General features: G+C 39.4%; 1 protein-coding gene across 7 annotated transcripts in view; it reads left to right on the top strand.

The window, feature by feature from the left end:
• FANCC (FA complementation group C) overlaps positions 1–12989 on the top strand; it is a 127873-nt gene that overhangs the window by 23882 nt on the left and 91002 nt on the right. For all 7 annotated transcript variants that reach the window (XR_014787742.1, XM_084834134.1, XM_084834136.1 and 4 more), the window contains exons 3-4: positions 337–421; positions 3835–3929. Coding sequence is in view for 6 of the 7 variants with exons in the window: in XM_084834134.1 (XP_084690260.1) it covers positions 337–421; positions 3835–3929 (180 nt within the window). In the remaining variant the exon portion in view is untranslated. The remainder of the gene's footprint in view (positions 1–336; positions 422–3834; positions 3930–12989) is intronic.

Consider the following 12989-nt stretch of genomic DNA (forward strand, 5'->3'; position numbering starts at 1 on the left):
TTGTGTAGTGGTGGTTCGTATGTACGGCTGTGTCTGACAGACTGCTCCTAATTTATTTCCCAAGTGTGTGGTAGGAGCTTAGCCTATCTAAATTTGCATCTATGGTCCACACAGTTTCCCTTTTGTAGTTATTGCATACATATGTATCATCTTTGAAGAAGCTCCTGCTCCCGCTTGCAGAGTTATTAGGGTTGAGGTAACAGTTATGGTCTGTGAGCTTTGTCTTTGAAGATGCTGTGTCCTTCATGTTCTTTTCTGCAAAGCCGTCTCATTCTGAACACTTAGTTCATTTTGACATGCAATATTTTGGAGACTGAGCATCTTCTTTAATTTCAGAATTGTAGTACCGCAGTCCAAGAGTTTCCATTAATTGGTCAGTTATTGGGAAGGCTTTGTTGGAATCCCTTTGTCATTGGCTATGGTGAGTCTTTGAAATTACCTTTGTGAAATAAACATATTTGTTGTTGGATTTTGTTAGTTATGGGAATATTCATTAAGATAATAATACTTTAAAATATGTACGTGATAAAATGTCAAAATGTCTAATACATAGTTGTCCAATTTATTGAAAGTTAAATCCCACTGAAATCAGTGAGACCAAAGTTAGTAATGAAAAAAAATGTTGTCTGGAACATAGAAAGCTACCTTATACTGCATCAGACCATTGGCCCATGTAGGTCAGTATTATCAAGACCGACTGGCAGCATTTCACCAGTGTTTCAGACGGGTTCTTCCTGCCCCTACCTGGAGATGTCAGTAATAGTCTGGGATTTTCTGCATGCAAAGCATGTGCTTTACCAATAAGCTATGGCCTCTTTCCCTATAGGTTGTCAAATATTATGAGAAATGCTCCAAATATATGTTGACATAAATAAAAAAGAAAATGTGGAATACTCCAAGAGACAGATATTTAAAAACTCTAATTTGGACCATTAAAGTTTTGCTCTAAAATAGAAGTACAACAGTCAACACATTAACTTATACTTTGAGTAGTATCTACAATTTTTTTAAATGGCTATAAGTAGCAGAATATCTGGCAATTGAGAAAAAATGCCAATGATTTCTTGCTTGTATATTGATGCTATAATATTGTATAAAATTAATAATGAGATTTCCCCTTGTAGATAAAGGTTTGATCTCCTGAGAATACATGTAAATTTGTATGTGGTGTGGCACTTTTCTGCCTGTCAATACCTCATGTCATCCCCCCTCACACACAGTATTTTTTTCTTCTCTTTATTCTATACAGGCAAGTGAGAATTAGCCTGATAGATTTTCAGTTATGGTTTTAAAATGAGTAAAGAGAACACAAAATATATGCTGGTTTATGTGCTTGTCGCATCACCATGTTGCTATGTCTTTGTTTAACATGCACTGTACCTTGAGACACAGCTGAGGGTTTAAGTAGAGGTATTCCTGGTTGTGATCCAAGTGCTTTATACCTTGGAACTTCATGGATAATGACATTCTTCCCAGCAAGAAGTCCATCAGAAAAGACAGATCTAGTTTGCACCTAACAACAATCCATCAGTTTAAAAAAACATTGGATTGTTGTACATGAGTACGAGAAAGCAGGTGTGCTGGTTTGGTGTTGGGTTAACTGCTGGGTCTGGGTTTGGATGTCACACTCAGCAGGAGCTGATCACGGGTTGCTGAGCTGACCATGAGTTGTGGAGTAAAAGAGCTGGGTATGCTGCAGGCAGTATGCCCATGCATCCCTAACAACCCATCAGTTTTTAAACTGATGGGTTGTTGCTAAGTGGAAGTAGTCCCAATGTGACCTCACTCACGGGCCTTAGGATTGATGGCTCTCTTCCCACCACCAACAGAATATTCAGCTGTTCTCTGAGTTGCTGCAAAGAGCTCTGTCTGTTTGGGGGCTTTTTACTGTGGAAAGCTCAAGTTCTTCTTTTGAATGTAAAGTTCTAATTGCAAGGTTCACTGCCCCTGTCCCTAAAACCCAATATAAATTAGTCCAAAAGCACACCAGTGAATTATAATGAATATACTGCCCAAAAAACAAAAACAAAGAAACAGGGAAAAAGAGAAAAATAAAATAAGAGAAGAAAACCTCAATATTAATCCAGAAAGGACAGTATCCTATTCGGCACTGGCGCTAACGAAAACTACGTTGTGCTAGCATAAGCTACCTCCAGTGCAATGCCAGTAGTGTTTGCTGGTGCAACGAGTTTTCCGGAGAATTTATTTCATCTGTATGCAGAAAAAAGGTTCTCTATAAGCTAATATATGCTCCAGGGGAGAGCACAGGACAGGAAGGCCTGGCGTGCTATGGTCCATGCGGTCACGAAGAGTCAGACACGACTGAACAACAACATAAGCTAATATACATATATCTCCAATAAACCAAAGTTTCAGGTAGATAGGAAGAGAAGGGAAACAGGAGGTTAAGAATTTTTCTGATTCTGAGTACATATGTGGAAAACGTGGAATGCATATGCAAACTATGTATGTCTGAACAGAAGAGTAATGAAGCTGTACCTTCACTACCATTCTGTAAAGTCATCTAAGGACAAAGTTTTTATCTGGCAAAAATACAGAGCCAGTAACTGTGAAATAGATCCATTATTAATACTGGCCATATCAATCCAAACAAGATACAGACTTTTCTATCTTGAAGTAGACTTTGCACATGATATCATTATCTAATGGATAACATTATCTGATAGAAGCATTATCTATCTGAAGCACTGTGTTTTGCTGTTAGGTAGGAAGGCTTCTGAAGAATGACCCCACTTTGCCAATACAAGCAATTAGTGCTGAGCTTAAGTGGTAGTTTCTGGGTGGAAAGCATGTTCATACTACAAATTTAGGCTACTTTGAAAATCTGGTGGCTTTACCCCAAACTCTGGGAGTTGCAGTTTGCTTGGTGGTCAAGAATTCTCTATTAAATAATTCTTCGTTAAATTCTCATCTGCTTCACAGTACTTCCTTCATCGTGAGCTATGATAGTTAAAACAGAATTGAAATTGGATTTTACTTCGGTGTGTGATGCACTCACGTGTGATGTATTTATGTACCTGGAATGTCAGGGAGACAGTTGGGAACATTTTAGGCATCACATAGTCCAGGCCAGGGATCCTGTAGGACATGTCTGGGTATCTGCAAAAATGGTACAAGGGATGCATCACACATACAAACTTGGTTCCCCACAAAACATTATCATTGGAAAGCATTCCCTGTATCAGGAAAAACTGAATTGTTAAGTAAATTAAGGGATTTGTTTATTCCTGCTTACTTCCTGTAAAAAATAATTGAGAGAATACTCCCTTTAAAGGGATGTCTAGAGTTCAACTGTATATTAGAAGAAGGTGGAATAATGTGTTGTGAATAGCGACAAGTAGTTTTTGAATGTAATATAAGATTGGGGTTTTTTTATATAATTGATGCTTTTACTCAAATTTTATCAATAAAATGGGGAAAAGATAAAGAAATTGGGGAAAAGATAGAGAAATTGGGGAAAAGATAGAGAAGTTGCAAAAATAATTGGGTTGGATCCAGCAGAAGTCATGCATTAGTTCCATTGAAATCCCATTGGAGTCAATGGGACAAATGCTTTTGGCTCCATCCCATTATTATACAAAATGGTTCCTCTTTTCTATTAAAATGCATGTACTATAATAATAAAAGGCAAGAAGAAACAGTATCTATAAGTGATTAATGGAATGACTTTGAAATCACGTAATACAAAAAATTAGGGGTAAAGATTGACTTTGGTCCTTGGGTTTTTTGTTTATTAACATGAGCAAAAGATTGTTCTTGCTCTGCTTTGATTTTTTTTAAAAAAAATATTCTTATTTGGATTGCTATCTGCAGATGAATGCCAGAAGATTCTAATGTGGTGCTTATGTTGTCTGTACAGTGGTGAACCACAGAACCCTGTGGAATTGAAGGCCAACAGCTGGATACAAGTAAGCAAATGAATCCTCCCCCTGACTGCTTTAAATTAACTTGATTATTTAAAGATGCAGCATCTACAGCATAGAGACAATGTGTCATTTTTAGAAACCACTCTAGAGACATCCTACATTCACACTGTATTGAAATGTGTTCTACTTTAATTAAAACACAGTCTGTGCTGTCTCTCATTTTGAACATTAAAAAAGCTGTGGTGTTTAAACTGAAGTAATTTTAATAGCTCTTAATACAGTGGAGCCTAAACTCTGGCAACGTCAAGTGAAGAATAAAGTCCACAAATCAGCAAGCAAGAGAGTGCTATCAAAGCAAACTTTCAATTAGGGTAAATAATGTAATCTGGAGAAATGCCATGGTTTGTTTTGAAAACAATTTATATATGCTCTATAATCTTGTTTTTTGTTTTTGTTTAATCTTTGTAGCCTTGGGAGAAACTAATTGTATCCAAGTTTTTTTCAGAGACAGTGAAATAAAATATTTGTGTGCAATTTAATTTTTTTTTAGTTCGCTCTTACTTAACTGAATCCACAATTGCTTGACTTCTACACTCTGAAGTCTTTAATGTAGACCATTATAGCTGTTGTGGTGTGTGTGTGTTTTATTCATCTTATGCATTTACTCCTTAATCTAGCAAAATACTCAAGCTCATGTATAGAACCGTTTTCAGTCTGTTTTATGCAGATGTTGAAATGCATTTTTCATGAATATCTTCTCATGGGATGGACCAATATATCCAGGACTATCTACTGGAAAAAAGTGAAAACATAAATGTTAACATTTCTATTCAGTCACATATAAAACTATGGCCTAGTTTGGATGGTCAAATCCTGGTTTATTAAACCAAGTTATGGATAAGCATATTGTGCCCGCATACAGCCTCTTTGCTGCAGCTTTGTTCCTCTCGTTGCATGAATGGTGAAATGACCTAGGAAGCTGCGGTTAAACATAGCTTCCTGTTGTGTCCGTACCAGGAACTGGCTCCCAAACAAGCTAAGATTCAGAAGCCAACTTAAAATTTGTGCGTAACAAAGTGACAACAAAAGGGCTCATGCATATCCTAGCTTATTAAGCTAGGAATTGATGGTCCAAACATAGACTGTGTTGAAATACAGGGCTGGTTTGTACATAACGCTAAACCATAGTTTAGCCTTGGACTCGAACTCTTCCCCTTCTCCAGTGCTGCTGCAAGGAGTAGTTTGGAAGCTTGTACTTCTGTTTTACATGGATCCCTATACTTATACCCGGCAAATATTTTCAAAAACTCAATGCTTTGTTTCATAAATTCTTTTGGGGTTCTTCTCCACCAAGAATATCTTTAAAAAGGATGCAACTTTCAGTTAATGAGGGCTCGTTCGGTTTTCTGGATCTAGCTATGTACCATCGGGCCTATTTGCTGACCTGTTCTAAATTTTGGTCTTTTCCACTCAAATTAGATTTTCCTCTGTGGTCAGTATTGGAATCTTCTTGTCTGGAGCCTCTCTTTAAATGGATGGCATTAGGTTCTCAGCATATTAAGGTAGAAAGATCTCCTCCCACAATTTTAGCAGTTAGGGAAGTCTGGTGTATAATGGCACATCAGTTACAGTTTGACCCATTTTCCCATGCTAAATTGACTTTATGGGGAAATCCAAATTTAAGAATTGGCAAGAAAGCGTTTTTATGGCTGATATGGACAGATAAGATCATCTTTACTTTAGATCAGTTAGCGGGGGTTGATGATGAGTTTTTGGTATTTTCAATTTTGCGAGATCAATCTGATCTGCTGGCTTCAGTGGAATGGCAATATTTGCAATTGAAACATTTGTTGGTATCTAGATTCGGTCCTGCTGCTTTTACTGTCTCGGAGTCTCCTCTGCTATAGGAAATACTGAAGCTGGTCAGATGTATCAACCTTCAATTCATGTTTAGAAACAATTATTATCAATGGATAAATATGGCACAAGTGGTTTACAGCAGGAATGGAACAAGGAATTGGAACGTCCTATTTTGTTTAATCAATGGACTACCGTTTTGGTGTATCTATCAGGCATTTCAATGGATCTTTGGTTATGCCTTATTCAGCAAAAGCTCTTGTTTTGGGTATTTTGGATGCCACAATGTCTTTTTAGTAAAGGCTTGTCAAATTAGGCTAATTGTCAGAGGTGTAATGCAGTCAATGCTTCTTTTATTCATGTTTTGGAAATGCCCAGTGGCTGCCTCCTTTTGGGAGGAAGTTATTGTACAGATAAATTTTGTATTGGAAAGCTCTTTAATATTTCCTGATGTAAATGTTCTTTTAAATTACTTACCTGCTTCAGGGAATGTAACACATGGTCAGTATAAATGGATTTTTCACGTCCTTTTGGTTGCTAAAAGACTGATACTACGATATTGGAAGGATAAAAGCTCACTGCCTATAATGCAGTGGACTGAAGACTTAACAACACTAGCAACATTTGAAAGAGTGGTACATAGGTGTAACTTGCAAATGGACTTATTTGCGGATATTTGGTCTGCGTTTACTGAAGTTTATGTGTAAACTTCCCCCCCCTTTTTTCCTCCAATATTGTAATGTTAGAAACAGGATTTTGAACATGTTGTTGTATTTTTATTTTCATTCTTTTTTTTAGGTTTTGTATTGTTTTCAGTTTGTTTTATTTTGTAAAAATTCACAATAAAACATTGATTAAAAAATACTTCTGTTTTACATTAACCACTGTTTGCCCTGTCATTTGAACCTGGGAAACTGTAGTTAATATGAAGTACGGTTAGTGGAAAGAAGCCAGTTACAAACAGTTGTGACTTGCAAACTCTTCATCTTTTGAACAGGCTTCCCAGCTGCCAAAAATATGGATGCTTGTGTCTTCTACTTTCTCCCACAACTCTGAGTGGGAGGAAGTGGAAGGTATTTGTCTACTTTCTGGTAGCTCTGAGAGTTCCATGATGATGACAGTGATGATTAATTGCATCATAAACACTATGCTTTCCTGAGGTTTGCCTTCTATTATATAAACAGTTAAGCCTGCTGTCAGAGACAATCTGACTTCTGGTGGGTTTGGTGAAACAATACCATCTGATATTTGATAAATGGAAATAAGTCTGAATAAGAAAGAACAAAGAAGAATCTCTAATATTATAGGTCAGTAGGTTTCAAACTGTGTTCTGGGTAGCCCTAGTGTTCCTTGGAAGGTCATCAGGGGTTCCTCAATGAAGGCACCACTAATGGTGGACAAGTTGCCCAAAAGAAAGCTTGTCCGCCATTCCCTGTCTTCCTCTGTGATGTGGAGATGCAGACAAGTGTTGGGTGTGTTATAAAGAACATTCTTAAAATCCTGCTCTTACAGGCCATAAGTTCTGTTTAGAAATTAGTCCTCAACAGGCACATTTCTCCAGCATGAGATCAGTGGGTAGAATTCAAAGGTGCCTAGTGCAAGTGGAAATGCATTTCTGCTCATGCAAGGTGTCTCCCCTGAATTCTGCTGATCCGTTGTAGCACTCACACCATGCTGCTCTAGAGCTTTCCAAACTGTGTGCCGCGACACATTAGTGTGTCGGCGGCAGTGTGTAGGTGTGTTGCGCGAAATGCAGAAAATTGTGCGGAAGGGCAGCGCGGAGCTCCCTTACTCGCATTTGCTTCCCTTGGCCCCTCCCCCGGAACTTCCTAAAGCAGCTAATGTTAAAGCAGCTAAGGCTTAGCTGCTTTAACATTAGCTGCTTTAGGATCATGTGGCATCTTGACGTAGGGCGCACGTGATTGGCGATGTTGGAGCAGTACGGCGAGGTAGAGGCACAGGGCGAAGGGAGGGGAGGCGCTTCCCTGGGAGCAGAGCTTGGCCGACGCCGGCGCGAAGAAGTAGCAGCGGCCACCAGCCCTGTGAGATTTCGAGCGCGCCCTTCGCGGACTTCTGCACCGCGCTCCTGCGCGGCCAGGCCAGAGTAGTGCGTGGGTGGAAACGCCGCCTGGGACTGGGACTGCACCAAGCAGGCCATCCGCCATCTTGGCCAGTCGGAACGGAGCTCAGTGGAGGCCAGAAGCCTCAGAATCAGTGTGCTCCCAATCACCCAGGCGAGCGCAGCTGCAGGCTGTCACCCAGTCAACCCACCTGCTGCTGGCTGAAGGGAGGCCACCCTCCCAAACCCAATGTGGCAAACAGCAAGCCACCCACCCACCACGTGGCACTTATAATTTGATTTCTGCCATTTATTTTTATTTTTACTCTGCTGTAATTGTGGATTAACCACCCACCGGCAGTATACCACCGGAGAGTGCTGGAACTGGACTCTGGACATAGGCATTGCAAATATTTACAGCAATATAGCCTTGTAGTGAGACATATATATTTACACCATTTTTGTTGGACTTTTGCTTCTCTACTTCATGTGTTTTTGCAGCTGAGCTCCTACCTGGGCCTATGTATTGTAAATACTTTAGTTAATTTTGTTTATTTTTCAAATTTTCTTGCACATATTTACATACTGTTACTCATAAATGACAACAATGTATGTTATTATCTTACAAATCGTATATTTTTAAAAATATAAATGAAAGGTTTTCATGAGATATGTTCTATCCCCATACATTTCATTATTACAATTTATGTATGTGTCCGTATCTCTCATAACGGGTTAGTTTAACCTCCGGTTTGCTAGTAAAACTGAATTACCGTATCACGACATTATGCATGTCTAAAAAGTGTGTCACCAACATGAAAAGTTTGCAAAGCTCTGCTCTAGAGGGTCACTCAACCCTTGAGTGGATTTTAAGGAGGGACACAGGGAACTGCAGTTATGGGAGAGATGGCATATCCCCATTGCTCAAGCAGAATTCTGCTTCCACTCCTCTGGATGCAACCTGGTATTGTTAATTAAGTTCCAAAATCCATGAAGTTTAAGAATTCCATTCACCTAGAAGATAGACAATTTGGAAATTGTGTGATGCACACTGTCAGCATCACAAGTTTTTCGTGGTCTTGAAAGAGCTACAGAACTGCAAGCCAGGGTCCTTTATTCATATACTAGCCCGATGTCATGAAGAAAAATTAAAACATTCCACAGACTGCTAACCCATGAAATCAACCATAACCTGGTGAAACCACTCTGTTAATGAAAGTGATATAGTTCCTACATTAATCATCATCTACCATGAATGAATGTTTTGAAGCTATACACATGGGTTATGATGTTGCAACATAGATTGTTGTCCAGACAATTGGAGCTTTAAAAACAAAACAAAAAACCCCTCATTCAGCTAGTTCTTAAATTTGTGTTTCAGAAGTAAAAAGTTAGTTCTGCTATAGTTGTAATCCATATTTACCTATTTTGTTCTCTTCAGTAGCTTTCCTTTGTAATAGTGTCTAGAATTGACATAGAAATGTTCAAGCTTTGTTTTGTTTACACAACTATCTCTTTGAGCTGAATGCATTAAATCAAACCCAGTTTAGAAAGCATAAAGATTTTTAATTTCTATAACTATATTCCCTTAACATGAGGGAAAGTATCCAAGTAAAGGACCAATTTGTCCAACATTTAGTAAGATGTATTTGAGGTAGCCTGCTGCTTTGTGGTAGTAATTCATAAAAATAATAGTATTAAATTATTCAGTAATCAAGAAAACCTTAGTGAATAATTTGCTTGCTCCAGTGGAAATACATGGGGTTTCTTTTCTTTTCTGGCAATAGTGAAGAGCAGAGACATCACACGGACAACAAAGGTCCGCGTAGTTAAAGCAATGGTATTCCCCGTAGTAACCTATGGCTGCGAGAGCTGGACCATAAGGAAGGCTGAGCAAAGGAAGATAGATGCTTTTGAACTGTGGTGCTGGAGGAAGATTCTGAGAGTGCCTTGGACTGCAAGAAGATCAAACCAGTCCATACTCCAGGAAATAAAGCCAGACTGCTCACTTGAGGGAATGATCTTAAAGGCAAAACTGAAGTACTTTGGCCACATAATGAGAAGACAGGAGACCCTGGAAAAGATGCTGATGCTAGGGAAAGTGGAAGGCAAAAGGAAGAGGGGTTGACCAAGGGCAAGGTGGATGGATGATATTCTGGAGGTGACAGACTTGACCTTGGGGGAGCTGGGGGTGGCGACAGCCGACAGGAAGCTCTGGCGTGGGCTGGTCCATGAAGTCACGAAGAGTCGGAAGCGAATAAACAACAAAACACCATCGTTGGACTATGTTGTTATATTATCTTAGAAGTGACAGTATCACAGGCTGGGCACCATGCAAAGAAAGTTAAGCACATTAAATCCAAATAAAAGAAATGCAATTTAAGCCTTTAACTGTTCCTTTCAGCCTTATTCCAATCAGAGACCTAAATGCAGTTATCTTCTGTATTGCTGCCAATATCTTTCAGTGGTTTTGCTTTTCTATATGCCATGCCAGTAGCTACTACTATTAAAACACTTCTGGCTTGTCAGAGGTTAAGCCTGTGCATGCCCGTGTGTGTGTATTATCCACCATATTTGTACGTTATGTGGACTTTTAGCTTAGTATACTTTGGCACATTTGAGGTATACTATACTTCCCTCTCACAATAGTAACTGGGACAGTTTTAGTAATGCTCTTGTGATATAAACAGATTCTAGATTAGATCAATATGGGAATATCTTTGAACTGGTTTTATGCTATTGTCATTCCATTAAAGAGTGTGTTTGCACATTCTAACAACTGCTGAAACCATTGTTGCATATTTATGCTTCTTGTTTTGGTGCTTGTTGGAACATGAAAGGGCTCTAGAACAGTTCTCAAAATTTCTATCTCCAGGGCCTGCTTGAGAGAGCTGAAAATGGCTGAGGCCCACTAGTCACAAAATGGTGACAAATGGAGGCAGAGTTTGGAATAATCAGCTGGCGATTGCAGATGCCATATTATATTGACAACTAATCCCTCTTTGAAAATGGTTAAATTCTTTATCACAGCTATTTCCTCATAGCAGGGAGTTCCATAATTCAGCTTTCCACAAGTTAAGTACAGAAATTAGGGCTGGAGGTGCCATTACTTGGCCTCCCCATTTCGGGAAAAGTTTGCTGATCCAGGGGCTCAAAGTCTGTTTTTCCAATGTGGTGCCCACAGCCACCTCTCTTGGTGCTCATCAGACTCCCTACCTAGAATCACAGAATCATAGAATAGTAGGGTTGGAAGGGGCCTGTAAGACCATCGAGTCTAACCCCCTGCTCAGTGCAGGAATCTTGCCTGATTTAAATTTGATTTCTTAAGAGAGCAATCTTGTGTCTCTTAGACAGCATCTGGGGAAGCAGGGGCGACATTGGATATTTTGGTTTGCTGGCTTTGAGCTCAAAGGCGGGCTCCCAGTTTGAGGCAGGAAACGTCGCTCCGCTCCCCTCCCCCTCAAAGCTGGTATGGAGAAAACCGCACCAGTTACGTCTTTGTGCTCAGAAAATGGAACATAGAGATGGGGGAAAGGGGGCGTTCCCGGGGGCAGGATGGCATCCATATGAGAAATCCTATGGCCTCCCCAGCCTCCTTCTCTCCCTGCCCCCCCAAAAATGAAATAGCTCATTTAGCTGAAATGCAGAGCGGAAGGTGTGAGGAGCCTTATTGATACTCATAAGCCTCCGAGTTCAGAGCCTTAAGAGTACCCAGGGCTCATCCCATAGGACTGTACCCTAAGATTATTTTAAATTATGTTTTGACCTAGAAGTGGTGCCCTTTATTTGGGTTTGAAAGAGTGGTTTCGCATTTTGGATCTAAGCCTCACACCTGCCTTAGGTTCTTCGGCTAGTTATCTTTCTATTAGTCTGCCATCTGGAAAATGATTGTTTTGTGACTGGCCATGTCCATCATGGCTGCCATTTTGTGAGAGTGCCCTTGACACCTCCTCAAAATTTCAAATGTGCCCACTGACACAAAAAGGTTAGGGACCTCTGGTCTAAGTAGAGAAAACTGTGAGTTTTATATTGTTTTTCTCCTCCTCACACATCTCTCAAAGTCTTCTTACCCATCTCCTGTCATCTCCCCATCTTCTTTCACATTTAACTTGTACCCTATCCCCAGCTATATCCAATCATCAATCTCTTCTGCTGTTTTTACATTTAGTTCTTCCTATAACAACTTTCCTCTCTTATCCTTTCTTCTTTATAGGGGTTTTAAAATTATTATTATAAATCTTATCCTTGCTGTCTAACCAACTCTTGGTGGTGTGGTCATTGCACAGGGCAGTTAAGCACTAAGACCCACTCTTGGGTCCTGATCTGCAGTTTGAGAAACACTGCTCTAGAAGAAAGTGTGGCATACAGATTTAGGTGGTGGCTCAAAATCATAGAAAAGAATGATACTCACCATAGATCGTGGGATTCTGAGAACATTGGTTTTCACTTTTTTTATAAAAGCAAGTTTCTAGTTTTCATGGCTACAAAGTTAAGCTTGAAAATGTGTGGGGGAAATCTCAGAAATGGAATAAGATAACTAGTGATCATGGGTAGCTCAAGCTGTATGTGCCTCCTTGCACACATCCTCATGACTAGCAGAGGCAGAATAAATAATGCAAATATTTAAACATTTACATAAAGTAACATTTGCGTAACACAGGTTGCAGAATTCAGCTTGTTGTAGAATTCTTATTATTTTGGCACTGTTGCTTCATAACAAACAAAAGTTCTTTAAAGAATAATTACAGAATTTAGTGGCATCAGATGTTGTGTTGGCCACTAACATAGTACTAGCAAAACATTTTAGATTTGATAAATTAATACTGGAGAGACCTACTAATGACTGTTAGCCATGAATAGAACCTCTGTGTTTAGGATCAGTCCCTTTTTGATTAGTAGATGCTGTGGACAAACAAGGCATGTCTGGCTTAACCAGGTTCTGCTTATGAGCTTCTTACAGCATTCAGAACATTGACATGACCCAGATGAACATGAACATTCTAACATAATTATTTCACATTTTGGTTTGGTTTGATTCCACTTATAGTGGATCATACCCACTGACCCTGCTTCTGACTTCCACATGCATTTGAATTTAAATTACTTAAAATAACATTGTAATCCTATATATATATGTCTGCTCAGAAGTAATTCCCATTGAGTTCAGTTGGGCTTACTTCCAGATA

Source organism: Heloderma suspectum, chromosome 2 (assembly GCF_057233095.1).
Source record: "Heloderma suspectum isolate Gila_16-S chromosome 2, 16-S_ref, whole genome shotgun sequence".
In the NCBI taxonomy this organism is placed as follows: Eukaryota; Metazoa; Chordata; class Lepidosauria; order Squamata; family Helodermatidae; genus Heloderma; species Heloderma suspectum.